This window comes from Tamandua tetradactyla, chromosome 18 (assembly GCF_023851605.1).
Source record: "Tamandua tetradactyla isolate mTamTet1 chromosome 18, mTamTet1.pri, whole genome shotgun sequence".
Classification (NCBI taxonomy): Eukaryota; Metazoa; Chordata; class Mammalia; order Pilosa; family Myrmecophagidae; genus Tamandua; species Tamandua tetradactyla.
Genome location: NC_135344.1, coordinates 33007191 through 33029646, shown reverse-complemented (window position 1 = coordinate 33029646; position 22456 = coordinate 33007191). Strand labels below are relative to the sequence as shown.

The following is a 22456-nucleotide window of genomic DNA, read 5'->3' as shown; positions in this document are numbered from 1 at the left end:
ACTCCACAGGGGAGGCTTGCTGGCTGAAGAAGTGCAGGAGTCTCTCTTCTTCATTAAAAGCCTTCAAATAATTGGATAATCTTGTTTTGGGAGGCATGCCTTAGTTGATTGCAGATGTAATCAGCCACAGATACAATCAAGTGACTGATGATTTAATACCCCAGCCTTCCAGGTTATCAACCAGCCACGAAATATCCTTGCAGCAACAGTCAGGCCAGTGCTAGCCTGACCAGACAACTGGACATAATCACTTGGCCAGGTTGACACCAGAACCTAACCATCACAGTGACCTTGAGCAAATTATGTAATCTCTCTGAGCCATCTGAAAAATGGGAATAACAAAGTTATTTACCTCATGATAGTGTTGTTGTGAAGATTATAAGAGATGATGCAGGAAAAAAAAAGTATTTGAGCACTTTCAATATATCAAGTCCAGAGGGTGATGAGACAGTACTGTCTCATCTACTGACATCAACAGATTTGAAGGTCTTGTGTCTCATCTTGCATTGCACCTAGAGCTCATCTGTTTAACCTTTATTCAAAAGCCTCAACTTCCTTGACCACCTAACTTGCTCATTAATCATTATTCTTTGCCTACACATAACGAGAATATTTAGGTAGTTTCTTTAAACTCAGCTTCCTGTTCCAGTTGTCATAGAAGGTATTAACTGTGCCCACTTGGGTGGCACTCAGATCATTATCTTTGATAGTGATTCCTTGCCACTTTTCTCCCTGTAATTGATTGCAGTGTGGATTATAGCCATAGTCTAGCCCAAGAAAGAGCCAGTTTAATAAATGAAAATTTACTCTCTATATGGCCCCTTATTTTAAATATGTAGCTGCAATTTTAAATAATTTTTCATTTTTTAAATACATGTGTATGATGTAGGTTTTCTGATTTTTCTTTACCCATTTTTTTAAAATAATCATAAGTTAACCGGAGTTCCAGTACTAGTTAACTATTACAGTAGTTGAACTTATTATGGGGAACTCCAGTTAACTTATTACCATAATACTTCTCTAAAAGACTAGCTTTTCTCTTTGTATAAATCATTTGGAAAAGAAGGAAGAAACATGAAAAGGGGGAGAGGGGAGGGGAAGGGAGTGGAGGGGAAAGAAGGGACGAGAAAAGAAGAACTGTCTTACCAGCTGCATCACCGTGTCCTGGCACTAGAGATTTCTGGCCCTAAAGCCAGGCATATCCTCTTGCACAATCCTGGAAGTAAACTTTGTTTTTTTTGTCCCTCTAAAGGGCAAACTGCTGAAATGACTCCAGGTCTAGGTCTGTACTGCCTTTTTAAAGACGACGACATCATACAAACATGGGAACTTCATCCCAGAAAGGTGAAAATAACTTACCAAGGTTACACAGCTAGCCAATGGGAAGATCGGAATTTAGAGTTTAAATTGGGTCTGCAAATTCTATAAGGGGCCAGATAATGAATATGTTATACTTTATGGGACCTATACTGTCTGTTGCAACTCATCAACTCTACTGTTATATTTATAAAGCAACCAAGGCAGTATGCAAAAAATGGGCATGTTTGTGTTTCAGTAAAACTTTATGGACACAAATTTAAATTCCATATGATTTAAATCATATATTTAAAAAAAATTTTTTTTTTAACCATTTAAAATATAGAAGTCATGCTAAGGTTGTGGCTACACAAAATGTGGGGCCCAATAGCCACGGGCAATAGTTCATGGATGCCTGGTTTAAATTGGTCATGATGCATGTTTGAATATAGGTCCCAGAAGGAAGTTTCTCCAAGAAAGCACTAATTGTAAAACTGTAAGGTTTTCCACAAAAGTGCAACTAAAGATGTTTTTTTTTTTTTTTGGTGTGCTATATGGTGGGGGTCACATTACATTCTTTTTCCATGTGAGTATCCCATTATTGCAGAACCATTTGTTGAATTTTTGTTTGTTTTGTTTTGGGAAAGTGCATGGGCTGGGAATTGAACCCGGGTCTCCCACATGGCAGGCAAGAATTCTACCATTGAACTACCCTTGTACCCCCAAGGCTGAAGTTTTAAATTTCATTTAGATTTGGTACACCAATTTATTCAAAAGTATTTATTTCCACAAACTTTTATCTACAGCTGAATATTACAGTGACAATTACAAGCATTTTTCTATAAACAAAGGTACAGTTTACAGGTTTTTCAAATGGAAAAATATTCTTTTCAGTAGTATTTCTTCTACAATATTAGGCTCACCCCTGAATATGACATGAACTCCTTCAAAGAGGCAGTCCTTCATCTAACATCAGTTGGTGGCAAGATATTACATCCAAATCTGGACTATTCTGATATGATGTTACTTAGAAAGTAGCTAACTTTTATTTCTCATTGATCCCCTTTATCATTATTAGAATTTTTTTTAGGAAAAATTATCTTTAGTATCTAATGACCTTTATAATAGGAAAAAAAGTCATGTTTTATTGTCATTGGCATTGAACTCAATTTTCTACCCACCATTCTGTAATTATGGCACCATTGTGTACAAAAGTGAATTATGGATATTTGGCTCATGCAACAAAATTGATTTGAGAAACATTCTATGAGAAAAACTACAGGGTCCTGCCCCATACTGTCACATTTTAGTAACTATTTGGTCATGTAGGCATTATACAACTGCTTTAATTTAGGATACCCTTGCTGCTTTAGGATTAAATCAAGTATGAGAACAATTTACTGTATGCAAAGAAATGGATTCTCATTTATTGTGTTATTATATTCTTTTTTTTTAACATGGGTAGGCACCATGAACCAAATCCAGGTCTCTGGCATGGCAGGGGAGAACTCTGCCACTGATCTACCATGGCCCTGCCCTGTTACTATATTCTTAATTGCATTAAGGCTCTAAGTAAATATTTGATGAATCGGTGGTAGCAATATTTTTTTTCTAGCTTTTCCAAACTCCTAGTTTTGTTTTACTTTTTACAAAAGCCTTAAGATTTAGTCCTGGGGAATAACTTATTGACATGCTCCATGGGAAAAGGAAAATAAAAGTTTACCATCTTTGGGTCTAATTTGCTTCTGAAGTGAGCCTACAGGTACCATAAATCTCACTGCACCTCTGATGGCAGAGGAGAATGCATGTAGGTAATGTGTTTGTAAGTTTAAGCAACATTAACCGATGTGTACAAAACATATACTACTGTAGGTAAGCAGATAGGCCCCATATAATACTTAAAACACAAATTGTTTGATCTATAAATATTTCATTCTTAAGTAATCTTTAAAATGCTTCTGTTTAATGTTTTAAAATATGAATAAAAATTCCACCATGATGTTATATTGACTGTTAAGATTTTTCCCATAGCAACACTCATTCCAGATAAATAATTAAGTCAGTTACCCTCATAACAGCTGAAGGTACAAAGTGGGAAAAGTGTCAACCAAATTTTAAATATTAAAAAATGAAGATAGGTATTACTGAAAAATTCAAATATTTATATTGAATTAAGTCATTTGAATTACAAATCATTACTGATTTCATGAAGCTGAAAAATGTTTGCACTGAACCAACTTTTAAAATGCAGAGAATAAAAATGCTAACAAAAGATTTCAAGTTTCCTGAAAGATGATTCTTTCAGCCTCCAACTGTTAAATAGGACAGATCTAAACATTAATAACCAATTACTATATTTCTTTATTGTTAGTGGTCTATAAAGGTCTACTTGTTTTTTTTAAATTATATAAATTAAACAGAGCTCCAGTGGAAGAGAACTAAGTCTGCCATTTCTTAGGCTAAGTAGACTATTCACAAGCCGCCACCCCCCCAACCATTATTCTCATTGCCAAGCTTTTATTCTGTACATCCTTGGCAGCTATAGTGATTGACCAATGACAGCAGAGAGTGACCCAAAGATATGGCGAATGATGGTATAAAACATAATGTAAGAACAGTAAACCATTGTATTTGTGGAGTCACTGTCTGTCAAAACCCCTTAACACTAACAAGGCATTTTTTTTTTGAAGATTAAGGACAGTCCTTACATATAAGTCTCAGTTTGAAACTAAAGTGCATCAAAAAGCAAATCATACCTTAACAAACAACTTAGAAGAGGTAGCCACAGACCCAATTGTTTTAGACTGGCTTTCCAAACAAGTCAGCGTGTGGGCTGAAGGGTGTGTGTCAGGGTCACTGGTGATTATATAACTGTAACTGAGAAGGAAAAGGCATAGCTCTGCGCACATGCCTGACAGAAGATGGGTAGAAGGGATAATGCTGATGGCACCTGTTTTGGACACAACAGTCAGCCTGTCTTAATCCAGGTGCTTTGCCTTGTTCTGGCCCCTGGGAGGTAAGGAAAATGACTAGGGAAGCTGAGAAGGTTGAGATGTAAGGGCTCAGTACAGAAGAGTGTTTAGGGCTTGGAGTGTGTTGTTTCCAAGGGCCTTTTCAGTTGGCTGACTGATCAAAAACAAGGTGTTGGCAGAGGGGCATACTACTTGGAATTCATAGAGGAATCTTATCCTCTTGAAGTATTGTACAGGTTACTCATATTGTCTGCAAACACCATCTGTTTCCATCATGGGAACAGCATACTACTATCTATCAGAAGTATGGGGTGGGGGGGGAACAGTAAGAAAATAGAAGGGGGTATAAAGAATATGTACAATTTTCTAATCAAATGATTCGTTTTGAAGAGTCACACTCACAAAAGAAAAAAAATCCTCTAAAAGCAACAAATGTCTAAGTCTGTTATGTTGTGATTTTATTACTGAATATTCTTTTTCTGAAATCCTTATCTCATAGCAGAGGTATTTGCAATGATTTTTTTTTCAATGATTTTTATATGGCAAATTTGAAAAATGTTGAAAATAGCCTGAAAAGGGAAAGTTGATATTTTATTTTTTTAATAAGAAAAAAAACCTTTGAATAATAATTCAGTAGTCACTATCCTGATTATTTTTTCAAACATCAATTGATTATCAAGATGAAGACTGTTTTCCTTTCCTATTTTGGTTGTCTGGGATTACTAGTGTGTATATGACTCTTATTGGACACTGAATTGCATTAAGGGATTACTGAGTTTCATATTGACCTGTTTGGGTATTACATCTGTAAATAAAACAAGAGTTGTTTTTTTCTAACATTTAGCATATATAGAATTTTGTGAAAATGCTAGTCTATGGATTAGCATTGAATATCAAAGAATATCTTTACATTTTGTTTACAAAATGAAGTTTAAGTACAGCACAATTTTTAGCACAACTCCTTCCTAAACCCAAGACTATGCAAAAAGGTTTGAGCACATTAGGGACTGGGTCTTGCCATTTTGCTTCAGAAACCAGTACTCAAAATGTTCAGTCTGGAGATCAATTATACCATTGTCTCTGCATCGCCAGGCATTAAAAAAATACCTTTGATACCTTTGAGAGACTTATCAGAATGTCCATGCCCCTAGTTTTGTTCTAGACCATCTTACCACAAATTTATCTGCACCTGGGAAATGTGAGTGTATGCGCTTTCACTGTTATTACTACCATTATTTGTTACAGCTCTCTGAAGGCAATTTATGTATTTTACATATTTTTAATATTATTTTAATTTGTTAATTCTTCAGTTATATGCAAAGACCCATACTAGGCAGCTTCCATTTTAAGAAATGGAAACTTTTTTTTATGGTCATAGGGATGGGGTGGCTATGGATTATGCTATGTATTTATTTAGATTGAAATCAAACTTTAAAAAAAATCCCATATTTCAAGTGCCTTTATTCTGAGCAGTGGATACAAAAAATATTGACATAGTTGTGTCTTATTCTGTATAGTTCAGTTTTCTGCACAGGCCCTTACTCTTTGATTTGATCCACTTTTACCAGGTTGAAACATTTCACTTTCCTGTATGCTGTCTTCTTGCCCTCACTGGGAATGGAGCCAGGGTTGGAAATGTGTATCTTCAGACTTCATTGAGGAACTCCAGATTGAGACATGCTGGGATGTGGATTGAGTCCATGGTTAGAGAAGAAGGATTAAATGGAAACAAAACAGGAAACATGTGTTTGAAGTCTAACAGCAGTTGCTGTGGGTCATTCCGCTCTTGTAGTTGTGCCTGTGGGAAGAATAAGACCATGCAAAATACTTACTATGCCTAAAAATAGCCAGTTTAAGTGACTTCACAGAAGTGAATTCCCATATATCATGAAAAGAGTGCTGTTAAGATAATTAGGTAAGACTTTAGGACCAGGAAAACATGATCTCCCTACTCCTGAAGATACTCAGTGGGAAGAGAAGTAGTGGTTTAAAGGCTTTTTGTAGATCAGATGACTGTAAACTCTCTCCTAATCCTAGCATTCCTTAAAAAAATTTTTCAGGGCGGGCCATGGTGGCTCAGCAGGTAAGAATGCTTGCCTGTGGATGGACCTAGAGAACATTATGCTGAGTGAGACTAGCCAAAAACTAAAGGACAAATACTGTATGGTCCCACTGATGTGAACCGACATTAGAGAATAAACTTGGAATATGTCATTGGTAACAGAGACCATCAGGAGTTAGAAACAGGGTAAGATAATGGGTAATTGGAGCTGAAGGGATACAGACTGTGCAACAGGACTAGATACAAAAACTCAAAAATGGACAGCACAATACTACCTAATTGTAATGTAATTATGTTAAAACACTGAATGAAGCTGCATCTGAGCTATAGTTTTTTGTTTGTTTGTTTGTTTTTTTATATATATTTTTTGTATTTTTTATTTATATTTTTTCTCTATATTATCATTTTATTTCTGTTGTCTTGCTATTTCTTTTTCTAAATCGATGCAAATGTACTAAGAAATGATGATCATACATCTATGTGATGATATTAAGAATTACTGATTGCATATGTAGAATGGAATGATTTCTAAATGTTGTGTTAGTTAATTTTTTTTTAATTAATAAAAAAAAAAATACCTGGGGAAAAAAACGCCCTTCTGTGTTGGCTCCTTTTCGCCTGGTGCCAGTACCTGCGTCTTTGAATTTTTGACACGGCCTGGGAAGCACGCTGGGTGTTAGTTGGAGGGTTATCCGGTATATTAATGCCTTATTGATAATGGCAGAACATCCACCACTACTGGACACAACTCAGATTTTCAGTGGTGATATTTCTCTTCTGTCTGCTCCTATTCTGAGTGCAGATGGAACCCAACAGCATAGAATCTGAGAGTTTATGAAGCTATTAAAAATGATCACTTCAGCTGCACTCTTTGTGATTTGCACATGTGAAGATTTCCTGAAGCTTTATTTTCTGTGATAGACCATTGTAAAATACCTGAAAGAAGCATGACTCTTAAAGGTGCTAATTACTATTCATCTTTAAAGAGTGTTCTCAGTAATTAAATTTTAGTTCAGTTATTTGTTAATATGATTGAGTGTATATCATACATAAGCACACTTATAGTTTGCATAATGTATTGCAAAATTTAAATAACCTGACAGTATTTGTCATCCATATAACTTTTGAAACTTAGAATTAAGTCAATAATTTTTTTTAGTTGATCCTATCATGTGGTGAAATGTTATCTAGTCTCAATATTTTTTGTTTGAATGTACAATATAAGAACTAATATATACAATATAAAACTAATGTGCATGCATTTTAACAGCATAATGAATTGACTTAGACATATTACAACAATTTATATAAGAAAGCTTATTCTGAAAGTGGTTAAAAGGGAAATGTTATATTGAATATATGGTAATAAGATAAAATTTTTAAAAATCCATAAAAAAAAAAAAAAAAGAATGCTTGCCTGCCATGCCCGAGGACCCGGGTTCAATTACCAGTGCCTGCCCATGTAAAAAAAAAAAAAAATTTTTTTTTTTCATCTAAAGGAGAACAGAAAACACATTTCAGGTGCAAATCATGTGGAAAGGCATATGAGTGAAGTGGTTAAGGGCTTGGGCTCTAAGACTGGCACCACCTTGGACAAATCACTGAACATCTCTGTGCTTCAGTATCCCCAGTGTTAAAATGGGATGGGGTGAGGTTCACTCATCAGGCTGTGAGAATCAAGAGTTAACATATGTGAAGCACATACAACAGTCTGTGGCACATGTTAAGTGCTGTATTGGCTATTATTACTAATATCTTTATCATCTCCTTTGTTCCTCCTGCCTGTGCATGGATCATTAATCCCTGAATCATGAATTCCAGGTGGGAACTGTACTTTTACAAAGGCCATCAAGACCAAGATTAACTGGGAGAGGACTGCACGAAGGGGGGGAAATTATCCTGATTTTGTGAAAGCATAAGCTATTCAATACTAGCTTGAGGTGAAGACACCATTGTTGCTTCAGATCGTGACAATATGTTGCAATTTTGTAAATGTTTAATCATTTCTCTGTTTCAGAGATAAGAACAAGGGACATTACTTTGTTAAACACATCCAGTAGTTAGATGTTACCACTGAGTCTAACACTCCTAGCACCTTGATTTTTCATAAGCTTTGAAGCAGGGGCTGAGGTCAGTAAATACGTGGTAGCATTTGAAAAGTTCTGGGAAGTAGGATTTTAGAGTGAAATCAGTGTGAGTGTAGGATTTTTAGATAGTTCTACAGTAACAGGAAATACCTAAAGTTGCCCACATTTTCATCAGTTACAGGATAATGAAACGGGGTAAAAATGTCTAAATTTCCCCGTCGATAAAAAAACACCCATGTGTTTGGCACTTTGGAAGATGAACCACAATTTTGAAGTATAACATTTTGAGAAAGCAGTTTGAAATAATAGGGAAATAAGTCTAAAAGGGACAAGGATGTTTAGGGAGGAGTAAGCAACAAGCTTTACTAACTGAAGATACCACATGATAGCTTTGGTGCGAGTGTGACAGAATATTTTGGGGACCACTGAAAGCTCACTCTCAGCTCACTCTAAGCCTTGCTGTTTTATAAACCTATCACACAGCATGTGAAAACATACACAAAATGTGAAGTGATGGGGCTCTGAAAAAAATAGTTTTTATAGACTTTAAGGTGCTTTTAATTTCTGTACATTAGTTAGATGTATCAATAGGCTCTAACAGAGTTTGAGGATTTGTAAAGGATTTAGACAAGAATAAAGAAACTGAAAAGAAAAGTTAGATATTACCTGTATTATTATTATAATAATTTAAAATAATAATTTAAAATTTTTTTAAATTAAAAATTTTTTATAGTTTAAAATTCACAAGGTAGTCATTTCACAAGGATCCTCTTGAGAATCCTTTGGTGAGTCTAACATCCCCCTCAAATGTACATGCTAAAGGTCAATACATATTGACCTTTATGTACAATATACACTGCCCATACCTTATTAATTTTAGACTAGGTCTGACTTTATGAATTCACATTTTCTGCTTATTTCATATATGTGAGATGATACAATATTTTGTGTCTGGCTTATTTCATTCAACAGAATGTCTTCAAGTTTCTTCCATTGTTGTAGCATGCATCAGGACTTCATTCCTTTATTCCAAATAATAATCCATTCTGATTAATACTTTAAAACTCACCTGGATTGTTCGTATAAAGGCCACTGTTACCCGTTCTTCAAATTCATTCAGGGGAGTATAAAGGTTCAAAATTTTGACAATCTGTTAAAATAAAACAGAAGTTTAGTACATGCTAAATGCATGTAAGATGACTTTTGAACTTAAAGAATACAGGACATTGACACAAGAATGCAATCCTCTTTAAAGAGAACTTGTAACTTAGATGGGGTTGGACCATCACTGACACTAGGAGACTAAATATAGTAAATAAGAACCTGTAAGTTTTGTCTTACTGCCCTTTTACTGCTCTGTATCTCCTATACATCCACTCTGCTCCCCTCCCCCACCATGCTTGGTGGCTTATAAAATAATTAGGATTTTAGGAAATTGTTCGGCCTCTTATTCACTTTAAAGGTTTTGTCAAAAGAGCACTGAGGGTGGGCCATGGTGGCTGAGCAGGCAGAGTTCTAGCCTGCCATGCTGGAGACCCAGGTTTGATTCCTGGTGCCTGCCCATGCGAAAAAAAAGCACTGAAAGTTTACCTTAGTTAAGAAAGGTCTTTAATGGCACTTCCCTCCCACCAGTCCAGTTAAAAAAAAAATAGTCCATTTACAAATGAGCACATTTTCTTCTTCTTTGATGAGAGATCATGTTTTTCCTGCCTACAAATTGTTATGTGGTAGCAGCCTGCCCAAATGCAAAATAATGCCAGTTACATTCTAGAAATAAATTTAGGAAAGCAAAATATATTTAAAAGAGGAAAAGAAGTTTGAAAACTTTTAGCATATTTACAGAAAGAAGAGTTTTCATAAAAGTTTATTTCATCTTTTAGTAGTTAATGGGAAAGTAATGTTTACTTTCCTATATTTAGATGTATTTACTGTGCTACACTGAGTTTGAATTTTGCATCTCCTTAGGTGCTGGGCATGGAAAAGGTACATAATTTAATTTCAATAGTTTAACTTCCTTGTGCTTGTGTCTATGGCCCATTTTCAAAAAGGCATACTCACCATGGAGGGGAAGGCTTCCTTGTGTGTGGACAGGATTTATACAATTTGGGGAGGGAGGGGGAATATAAGAAATGTTTAAACTCCTCTAGGTTCTTAATGTCTTTATTTTAAGCAATGTAAGTGGAGTCTAAGTAAAACTATGCCTATAATGAAATTCTAGTACTAAAGGAAATAATTTTTGAACACCAAATGCCTGGTGCTGCCAATTCCTGAAAAATTTTGAATTTCTAGATAAGAAACATTCCAAAATTCACTGTATTTAAAAAGAAGTTCTTACCCAAGCTGGATTTTGTGTGTTTATACCTTAACTTCCCAAGTGAACAAGTAGGCTCAGACAATGTGGCATCTTTTTTCACAGATTGAAGTGGTCTGGGGAACAGACCATCAGCAGAAACATCAAAATTGTATCATTAAGGGTATTTCAAAGCTTGGAGTACAAGGCTGTAAAGAATAACCACTGGCAAGAACAAATTTGGACTGGAAGCTGGGCTTGCCCTGAGTCACGTGGGTGACAGAGGTAGGATGACCAGACCTGCTGAGTACTGAGGGACGTGCACAGGGAGCAGATGGCCTCTGCATCCTCAGGGGTTTTCTTCTTTAACTGCAGGAGTTGGGCTGCTTGAATCAGAGGTTCCATTGTCTGAACTGCTCCACTCTGATGGAGGTTTCGTCCCCGAAGCCACTCCTCAAGTTGACTTATATTGTACCTTAAACATTGACAAAAAGTGAACTGTGTTAAGCTGGTCTTCCTAATTCATTCGTATGAGGACACCTGTTGCATTTATTTTAGAACACTACAACTAATGTTCTCATTCTCACCTTAATTATCTCATGTGGGTAAAAGCTTGAAAGTACCTGGCACTGAGTAACTATTTGTTGAATGAAGGCTGAATGAATGAATGAATGAATGAACAGGTGCTTAAAATCAAGAAAAGGTGAAATACCTGAAGTGTCTGTATAAGTTAATGGGAAAACAGGCATAAATATTGTGCTGGTTTGAAAGGAAGTATGCCCCCTAAGAAAAGTCATGTTTTAATATAAATCCCATTTCATAAAGGTAGAATAATCTCTATTCAATACTGTATGTTTGAAACTGTAATGAGATTATCTCCCTGGATGATGTGATTTAGTTAAGAATGGTTGTTAAACTGGATTAGGGGATGACATGTCTCCACCCATTTGAGTGGGTCTTGATTAGTTTCTGAAGTCCTATAAAAGAGGAAACATTTTGGAGAATGAGAGATTCAGAGAGATTCAGAGAAAGCAACACTACAAAGCAGAGAGTCCACCAGTCAGCGACCTTTGGAGATGAAGAAGGAAGACGCCTCCCGGGGAGCTTCATGAAACAGGAAGCCAGGAGAGAAAGTTAGCAGATGACGCCTTGCTTGCCATGTGCCCTTCCAGCCGAGAGAGAAACTGTGACTGTGTTTGCCATGTGCCTTCTGACTTGACAGAGAAACCCTGAACTTCATGGGCCTTCTTGAACCAAGGTATCTTTCCCTGGATGCCTTTGATTGGATATTTCTATAGACTTGTTATAATTGGGACATTTTCTCGGCCTTAGAACTGTAAACCAGCAACTCATTAAATTCCCCTTTTTAAAAGCCATTCTGTTTCTGGTATATTGCATTCCAGCAGCTAGCAAATCAGAACAAATATATTGAATCAAACATTTTATTTTTAATATTCACAAATATATCTATGTGAGCCTTAACGCCTCTTAGCTTACTGATTTTTCTCTCAGAACTAATCACACTGGATTTACAATCTTTAAATCAAAGCATGGAAATTTCTCTAAGTGTTGAACTAATATGTTTACTAAGTTACCATCTCACTGTTTGATGAACTTTAATAACATAAAAAGGTGACAGCATTGACTCACATACTAATTATCAAATAGATTAGGATTTCATTTTTAGAGATGGATATCTTGTTTTCTGCTTCAGGCTTGGTGGCCGGTTCCAGCCAGGTGGTAGCTGGAGAGTGGGGTTTCTCTTACCTGAGCTGCATGCCCGTGCTCCAGGAGCAGACATCCTTCCGCAGGAGCAGGTTGTTGAGAGTCACCGCGTTGATCATGTAGAAGAGCTGTTTGAACACCTGCTGGATGATCTCAGGGTCCAGGCCTTGGTCGCACATGACTGTGTGGAAGGAATTCATCTGGCGGATGATGGCTTCCAGGCAGTATGAGTTATCCCCATCTGCCATGCTGGAGGAGCGCTTCCGGTAGCCTGTTGGCTTCACTCCAGACAGACCCTGAATGCTTTCATTTTCCAACATGGCAGAAACTGAAAGAAAAGCATGATTAAAGAAGACTGAATTTTCTCCACAAACAAGATTTGCTTTGAACTACAACCATATAGTACTCAGGGTCTTAGCTTAAGATTATACCATCCAGAGGTGGACAGTGCTGACATGCCCAGGGACTTACATTTGGCATGAATTTCTAATGTGTTGGTCTGCATATGGAAGAAAATAGCTGTGGACCAAATTTTTGCTCAGAGTTCTTGACAGGATAAAGATAATGGATATATACCAGTTCAATTCTAGTACTGCCTTCTGCGCTGAGAGCACAAAGTTTGAGAATTGAGAAACCTGGGTGTAAAGGGAGCCCAGCCGCTGACTATGTAAATATTAGGTTAGTTGGTATGTCATACTTACTGAGCAGCACTTAACTATGTGCCTGTGCTTTATGGTCTCTCTTTTATCTTCCAGTAAGCCTATGAGGTACTATTGGTTCTGCCCATTTTACGGATGAGAACATTGGGTCTAAAAGGTTAAATAACTTGCCCAAAGTCACACTGCTATGAGTAGCAGAACCAGGATTAGAATCCAGGTCTCTTTAACTCGAGATCTGGTGTTATTAACCATTATGTTATTCTGAGTCATGAAGTCTCTCTACCTTGATATGTCAGTTTTGCCTATGTCTGGTGAGACTTAACTGGTACCTAATAAAAAGATTCCCAGTCAGGAAGAAGGATCTAGAATGAACCTTATCCCAAGGGATATATTTCTGGGTTGGCCTGAAGGACATTCTAGCCTACCTGGATTTCATTCATAACCTTCTTATAAGAACCTGGGAACAGAATTACACATAGGTTCCAGAAAACAGTCTCTTCCTCGGCCTTCATGGAGCATAGTGGGTGATGCATGTACACATCATAGCTAATTTTTATATTCCATTTAACTTAAAATATAACTACTCTTATTGTGCCTGAGCACACTGCTTTGTACAAAATAAGTGTTAAATAAATCTTTATTGAATGCGTGCTTGCTGCTGTGTTCTTTAATATGAAAAAATTTAATGCTTTTTTATGACTAAAATTACAAAATGGGCAAGGGAATTATATTTTTTCACTGTATATGCACTTATACCTTTTGATTTTATATTACCTGTTAAAAATTAATTGGTGTGGTGGTGGTGGAAATAATACAGCATACTACCAAAAAAGAGATAAAGGTTAAATTATCTATGATCTCGCTCCCCAAGCTTCAGGTATGTTTATGGTATGGTGTTGAAAATGTCATAGCTCTTACTGCACACACCTCCTCATTGCTTCATTTGGGAAGGTCCTCAAAGGTCTTTCTGGAGACTATGCCTAATATACCCAGTTACCTGTGGGTAGGCAGTATTTACCACACTTCAGACCTCATTTCAGACCCCACGATGAGAGGTGGAGATCTGTTGCTGGCTTACCTATCATAGACTGCAACGGTGGAGGTCTGTTGCTGGCTTACCTATCATAGGCTGCAACGCACCCTCGGCGATTTTAATGAGCTGCTGGTAGATCTGAATGGAAAGGTCGCTCAGCACCTGACGGTATTCAGTGAGGTCAAAGTTCTTAAGACAGTGCTCATTCTGCTTTGCACTATTCTGAGTCATGAAGCCCTGCAGAAGGAGAGACAGGGAGGACTAAGATTCTGTGGTCTGCCAGGCTTGGGAGGACTTCTGGCTCTGGTCACTTTGGCCATCTCCAGAGTCCTGGTGCCCTCCCCTCAACAAAATCCTGTCAGTATTTTAAGGCTTCAATGATGGTCCTTGAACTTGAAGGCAATGTAACATGATAGAGCTGTGCAAAAAAAAAAAAAAAGCCTAAATCACTTCGTCCAAATACTTAAGGTGAGGTGATTTCCCTAAAGTCACAAAACTTAGCTTGGAAACAGGTCCAGGGGAAGAAGAATCTGTGCTTACTTAGTCTTCATTCAGTATATTGCTTTACCCAATATAATAAGCTGCCCTAAAATAGTGGCTTATGCAAAATCCCGAAGAGAGAACAGCTCTAGGCTAGATAATTATGTCAACATTTTATATGACATCTATCATTGACTTTGAGAATCCATAGATGAACTGAAACGATTCCATAGCACTGTGTCCTCTTAGCTTTCTATATTTAAAAAAAAAATGGAATAACATCAATTGAAAGAATTACTAATACCAAAAGGACTCACGTGACCAATGTCCTTCTGCATTCAGGCTAAGGGAAACCAAGGGCAGCCCAAAAGATCAGTGTTTTCAAAAAGGTGACCAGCCCCAGCAAACCTGCTTGTACCATGTCAAATTACAAAGCAGTTTTTAATAAAAACAAAAGCAAGAGGGAGAAGGGATAACTGTGATCTCTAAATAATGTAAATTCTTCCTCATTATTTAGATTACAAAGATCTATATAATCTTCCACCTGGAAGAGATACAACATTGGATTAAGTGATGAATCTCAATGAAGTAACATTAAATGTAGTTTATACTTAAATGTTGTATAAACTATGTTGAGGTTATGTAAGAGAGGGCATCTGGTTTTGAAATGAAAGACATTTCTTCCAATAATCTAGTAGAAACCATTCCCAACAGTTAATTTATCCTTTTCATGAATTACATAATAAAAGGTTATCAAATATAAGTTCTAATTCTAGAGAGATATCCAGTGATGTTCCCAAGACCTAAGACAATTGGATGGCCTATCCTTTTATCTCAGTCAGAAGAATCTGTTAAAACTTGTTCTGGCACAAAGAATGGAATAAAGATAAGCTTTAAAACTTGTTGCATTCTTTTGAGTCACACTGTGTCTTGACCTTAGGAAAGGTGGATAGTGAGATAAGTGAAAGGATAATGAAAAAGGAGACTCAAAGAGACCAACAGGGGACGGGAAAGTGTCTGGAACAAGTTCGGTTTCTTAACAGAGAGTTTAGTGAAAAATGCCATATGATATTATTAGGTCATTGGGTTCAAATGCAGAGCATGGGATTTATTCAAGAGCCAAACAGCTGTGAATGGCGAGTTCTATCTAGATAAAGCTGGGCCCTAGAGGTCCAGGATAGGACATGAAATGATGGGATCAGTTGGGCCTCAGGTTAAGGAATCATATTTTGTTAGAAGCATGAAGCTGAGCCTCAAGGTCAGTTTGTACAAAAATGATTCTGATTATGGTAAAGTACTCTTCTTGTGTCCATCTTTAACAGTTTTAAAGTAGAGAAGCTAATTGGTTGGCTTAGGAGACAGTCACACCCAAGATCCCTGAGCTTTCTACTGCCATTCAAGGGCTTGGATCTTTTAGGACTGCTTCAGAAACTTAAGGTCACAAACATTTTCATGGAGGGTTCCAGGGTGCTCTCAGACAATGGGATGGGTCATACAGACTCATTTCCCCACAAATTCTATTTATTTGACTTGGGTACTTTTGGGAGCCCTCAGGATCTGCTTCCAGCCAAGGGGTATAGAGATAAGGCTTGCCCACCATCTGAGGTCCCAGAGGGTCCTCTAATAACCTCACACACCTCTTCTTAGGGGATACAAGGCACCTCAGAACCATTTGGATGAAGCAGGAATGCCTTCTGTGTGGCCTCCCCTCCATGACTGGGATAAGCCTTTTATTACTTTCAGAGTTATTTCTGAAAGTACTCACATTTTTACTCTTTCAATCTTGGGAAAAACTTTTGAGCTACGATCCAAGGTGCTCTGAAATGGAACACATATTGCTGAACCCAAGAAAATGAAAATCTAATTGGTGAAGGATTTGGGGGTATTTTAATAGTTTTTAAGTATACTTTAGGAAGTTGGGCTCATTTTAGCACTCACCTCATCCCCACTGTACTGCTTCAAACAATGAAGGAGGCGGCAGGTATTAGATAACCAGAATGTTGTCATCTCAAAGTCATCGTTGTGCTTCTGTGAAAATAAAAGAAAAAGAAAAAAAGTATGAGTAAGTGGTTCCCATCTGGTTAAAAGTTTAATTGGAACCCCTCTTTCTGTGCTTCCTACACTTCTCAACATGCCCTAACCAGACATGACAGCAGGGCATTTGCCAATCTCAGAGATGAGACCCACTGCCAAGAGGTGGTATGATGTTCCCCTACTACTGGAGATAATATAGAGTCTTCCTCATGGACTCTCTCCTGGTCCATTGGTCAGTGGTACACATATTACCCACTGATGAAGGATTAGCTGTCCTCTATAGCAGAAGAACGTGAAGCCAAGTGACACAGACAAGGCTTAACACCAGTAATTCTGGGCTCTACCATCTGGGCTAGGTGGTCCTGTCTTTTCTGTCCAGTCAAGCTCAGTATATTGTGGAAAGAAGTGAACAGTGTGACTGAAGCATGGTGAACCAGGGTAGAGAGACTGAGCGGACAGGCCTGATAACATAGCAAACTGTGAATCATGGAAAGAAATTGTAATGAGAAGCCACTGGAGTTGCTGTTTTTTTAAACTGAGATTTAAGTAACATACTATCAAATTCACCCTTTTAAAGTATACCGTTCAGTGGTTTTTAGTATATTCACAAAATTGTGCAACAATCACCACTCTCTTAATTCCAGAACATTTTACACTCCAGAAAGAAACTCTTGCCACAAGCAGTCACTCTGCATTCCCCACCCCATCCTCTACTGCCTGGCAACCTCTAATCTACTTTTTGTTTCTATGCATTTGCCAATACTAGACATTTCATATAAATCATATCAAATAATATGTGGCCTTCCTGTGTCTATCTTCTTTTACTTAGCATAATCTTTCAATGGTTCATCCATTTTGTAGCATGGATCAGTATTTCATTCATCTTAATGGCCACATAATATTCCATTGTATACATATATGACATTTTGTTTATTATTTCATCCATTGATGGACACTCAGATTGATTCAAACTTTTGGTTACTGTGATTAATGCTGCTGCAAACAACCATATACAAGCTTTTGGGTGGATATGTGTTCATAGTTCTCTTAGGTAAATATCTAGGAATGAAACTGCTGGGTCATACGATAACTTTATATTTAACTTTTTGAGGAAATGCCAAACTGTTTTCCAAAGTGGCTGCCACATTTTACAATCCCAGTTGCAATGTATTGAGGGTTCCAATTTCTCCAAGGCCTTATGGACATGTTACTATCTCTTTGATTATAGCCATCCTAAGTGGATGTGAAGAGGTCTCTTGTTTTAATTTGCATTTGTTTAATGTCCAATAACATTGAATATCTTTTCATGTGCCCATTGGCTATTTGTGTATCTTCTTTGGAGACCTATCTTTTGAATTCTTTGTCCATTTTTAAAATTGGGCTATTTTATTGTCAAGTTGCAAGTGTTCTTTATTTATTCTGGAAACATGTCCCTTCTCAGATATATGATTAGCAAATATCTTCTCCCCTTTTGTGGTTGCCTTTCATTTTCTTAATGGGGTTCTTTGAAGCACAAACATTTTTAATTTTGAAAGAGCATAATTTATTTTTTCTTTGGTTGTTTATGCTTTCAGTGGTGTATCTCAGAAACGATTGCCTAAATCCAAGGTCACAAAAGTTTACATGTATGGTTTCTTTTAAGGGTTTTATAGTTACAATTCTTACATTTAGGTCATTATGCCTTTTGAGTTAATTTTTATAAATGAGGTGAACAGGGATTGAACTTCATTCTGTTATATGTGACTATCATCCAGTTGTCCTATTATCATTTGTTGAAAAACTATTCTTTCCCCATTGATTTGTTCTGGCACCCTTGTCTAAAACCAATGGACTATAAAAGTGAAGGTTTATTTCTAGATTCTCAATTCTACTCCATCTATATGTCTATCCTTAGGCCAGCATCACACTTTTTAAAATTACTGTAGCTTTGTAATACGTGTTGAAATTGAGAAGTGCAAGTCCTCTAACTTTGTTCTTTCTGAGATTGCTTTGGCTATTCTGGATCCCTTGAATGTCCTTATGAATTTTAGAATCAGCTTGTCAATTCTTGAAAAAAAAAAAGTCGGGTGGAATTTGAGAAACTGAGTAATCTGATCTAGGCATTCAAAGGGCCCCTCTGGTGGGTAGAAGTGAGGGAAAATAGGAGGCTGTTGCAGGACAGAATAACAGGGCCCTGGCACAAGGACGGAAGCAATGGTGTTGGTGAGAAATGGTACCAGGTGGTATATATTTTGAAATTAAAATGCCAGTTCTTGCTGGTGGACTAGATAAGCAAGGGGAGGGAAAAAGAATAATGAAGGGTAATTCCTATGGCCTGGATTGAACAACTGGGTAGAGTATGGTGTGACATTAAATGAGATGGTGAAAGAGGGGAGAGAGGCAGGTTTTGGGGGCAGGGAATCAAAGGTTTTGAACATATTCAGCTTGGGTTGTCTATGAGATCTTTAGGTAGAAGTGTCAAGAAGACAGTTGGAGTTCATAAAAAAAGGTCAAGGCTGGAGATGCAAATTTGAGTCATTGGTATGTGGGTGATAAAGTTCAGAGCTGTGAATAGATAAAACTGCCCATGTGCCCATGGCAGTAGATACAACATTGGCATGAAGACAGAAGTTGTTAAAGGTTGGCTCTGGAATTCTCTTAGAAGAGCAAAGTGGAAGCAGGCAACTATGACTTGGTGGACACCAGAATTGGTCTGGACTCCGGCCCTTTGAGAACTGGTCTCTATCCTGCAAGTGGCAGTGTATATGAGTATTGAAGATGACAATTTCTGTAAGCAATAACACTTGGGGCTCAGGCCCGCCAGGAGGGATAAATCCCTCTCATTGAGGGTTAGTCTCCCTCAAAAATCCTACCTCCACTGAAAGGCCCTAGCCCATATGTGGCTGGGCCTCATCTCCCCCCAGGCAAGCCTGTTTCTGCAATGACTCAATGGCCACTACATTCGTGAAGAGCTTGTGCCTTTGGGGGTGTTCCTGAACAACCTCAACAAGCTGCCTCATCTTAGGAGTAGATGAATGTCAGTAGCCTCAGCAGTCAGTGCCCAGCCCCTTGGAAAGGCCAGGGAGAGAGCCTGGGCTCAGGCAGTGTCTCTGAACCTTACTCCAAGGTGGAGCCAACCTACTCTTTGCTAAGGCAAGATGTCTTCCTAATATCCCTGGCAATGGGACTGGACCCAGCTTCTATTCAGCAATCAGTGTCCCTTTATTACATGGGATTAGAACTGAGCCAGACTGGATTCCTCCCCACCCTCCTCACCCTCCCTCAAGCATCTGTAAAAACAGTAGGACTTCCCTGGAGATTCAGCAGGGAGGCAACTGGAGAACTAGACTGGATGTCTGTACTTTCTGCCATTTCTGTGCATTCTTCTCTTGGGACTGCCCTGGGACATCCCAGCTACATGGGTGAGTTCCTCTGTACCTGTATCAGTTTTCTTCAGACTTGGAGCTTTAGAGAACTTGCTACTTCTAATCCTAGATATAGGGGAGCAAGGGTCAAGTGTTGGTTTCACTAGGTCCACCAGAAACCACCACTTTTGTCTTAGGACCCTCACCTTCAAGACTTTCTTGACACCGTTGATGGTGGAGGTCAGCAAGGAGTGCACCTTGAGGTCATCGTTGACATAATCTGCATGCCTGATGCACATGTAGAGGATATAAGCAGGAAGGCAAGGCACTGTGCCTGATAGCATCTGTGGTTTCAGGTCTAACAGCAAGGGTAACACCAAAAAACAAGAATTAGACGCAGAGGACACACTTGGGTTATAAGGATCCTGGCCAGAAAGAGAAAGATTTGCAAGATTTTCCCATCGTTCCTGAGAAGGGATTGGGGTGGGGTTGGAGGAGCTGAGAAGAATAGGGGAGTTGCTGCCTCTTCCTGACCCTGACTACTAGTAGTTTCAGAAACAGAGGTTAGAAAACCAAAGCAAATAAACCATTTTTAAATTGTTTTTATTTATCGTTTGGACAGTAACATCAAAGTGGGCTCCTAATGCTTCATCTTTCCAACATGGAAGAAAACAGCCTACAACAGGCAGCTTCTTGCCTGAGTTTGCACACAGGTCCAAGAAGGCACCTGTGACCAGAGGTGAGCTGAAAACAGGACTTAGCTGCCCCAACCAGCTAAGTAAACTCCAGTTCTTCCATACTACCACTTCTTATCAGGGGCATAAAAGGTGTTCTTCAGCAGCAAGAACGTGAGGGCTGGTCCCAGGAGAATTTGGTGTGCATTTCTAAAGACAGAGTGAGTATGCCAAGGGCTGGATTGACCTCTGGCCCATTTGGCCATTATTTCTAGAACTGTTTATCTGGCAGCACTGCCCAGTCATCCTCACAACCAAACAGATCCAGTGGCCAGCTGGCAGGCCACAGCCTCTCTTTCCACCCCCCACTGCTACCACTTATCATGTCTCTAGCCAGCCTCTCTCTTGGCCAGTGTTAATTTGGCTAGAGTCAGGGACAGCTGCTACCCTAGCCTATTACTTTCCCCAACTGGTCTTTTCTGCATCCCACTCCTGCCCCCTCCTCAGGACGAGACTGGCTTGCGATTCTCCCCATAAATTGTAGACTCATGCTTTGACTCTTGGCTCTTCCCTGTTAAAACCCCTAGAGGGCTCGGAAGAACCTCTCAGACTCCTCTCCATTCCAGAGCAAGCCAGGGGAGGCAATGAACCAGGCTTAAAACATTGGGAGGTTATAGGGCCCAGAGGAGTGGGAGGAGAGGCTGCATGCAAAGGAAAGATGGCAGGTGAGCATGTAAGCCCCAGTTCTGAATTCTCAGCCCTCACCCTTCACTCTCATTACCTGTCCCCACCCCTTCCCATGAGCCACCTCCAGGCTTGGAATGGCAATGAGCAGAGGTCATCCACCTCCACTGGCAGTAGACCAGGGAAAAGGGCAACATTTTCAAACTGTCTGCCAGCACTGTCCTGGTTAGGGCTGGGAATGTGCTCTCAGCATCTATAGCTGGGACTAGGACTACTCTGTTCCCTCAGATACATCTGTCTAGTTAAGTGCTGGCTACAGGACAAAATACTCCAGGTACACAGTGAATATCTGGACCATTTTATAGGTTCAACAGATTGGCCAGTTGGCATTAATTGGAATGTCAGTAACAGTTATCCAGGAAAAAAAATACATTTTAAGGCTCAGCCTTCCAACCTACAGCTTCTTACTTCAAACCTGACCCATGGCAGAATGCAAACAGCTTTCCTCCTTTGGAATGTTCTATCATGATTTGAGTCTCCCTGGCTAGATGTCTTGGGGCCCAGGGACCACAGCTTCTGTTTTTCTCTGTCTGCCACAGCAAACAGCCAATGGCCTAAGATGTGGTCAGTGAAGTCTTGGCATGTACTTGGAGGGGGTCTTTAGAAGGGTTGCTGACCAGAAGCCATGAGATGGCAGGCTAGTGGGGTATGACCTTGTCTGGGTCCAGCCTGGGTAACAACAGTAGGAAGGAGATACTGGAAAAGTGCTAACCAGCCACCCACCTGGCACAAAAATGTCACTTTAAATAAATTGTTTTCCACTCAGATGTTGTGGACTGAGTATCATTCACTACAGATTATGGGTTTCTTCCTAGCAGTATGCAAACAAGATGCAGCTTGTTTAAGGAAGTTTAAGATGCCAAAATTTATGTCATGTTTAAACTGTTGGACAATTGTGGGAGAAATTCACCTTTTTAAAAAGAGGAAAACGTTCAGTAAAAAACAGGCTACTGGGGGGCCAAGATGGAGGCTTAGCAATGTGTGCGTTTTAGTTTGTCCTCCAGATCAATTACTAAGTAACCAGAAACAGTACAGAACAGCTCCTGGGGCCACATC

At 38.7% G+C, this 22456-nt stretch overlaps 1 protein-coding gene across 3 annotated transcripts in view; it reads right to left on the bottom strand.

The window, feature by feature from the left end:
- Positions 1–2061: 2061 nt before the first annotated feature.
- The window catches only part of MYO5B (myosin VB), a 461360-nt gene continuing 440965 nt past the window's right edge, over positions 2062–22456 (bottom strand). For all 3 annotated transcript variants that reach the window (XM_077135491.1, XM_077135492.1, XM_077135490.1), the window contains 7 exons: positions 20189–20340; positions 16543–16632; positions 14211–14361; positions 12475–12760; positions 11008–11182; positions 9487–9567; positions 2062–6066 (listed from right to left, as the gene is read on the bottom strand). In XM_077135491.1, coding sequence (XP_076991606.1) covers positions 5914–6066; positions 9487–9567; positions 11008–11182; positions 12475–12760; positions 14211–14361; positions 16543–16632; positions 20189–20340 — 1088 coding nt within the window. In that variant the 3' untranslated portion in view covers positions 2062–5913. The remainder of the gene's footprint in view (positions 6067–9486; positions 9568–11007; positions 11183–12474; positions 12761–14210; positions 14362–16542; positions 16633–20188; positions 20341–22456) is intronic.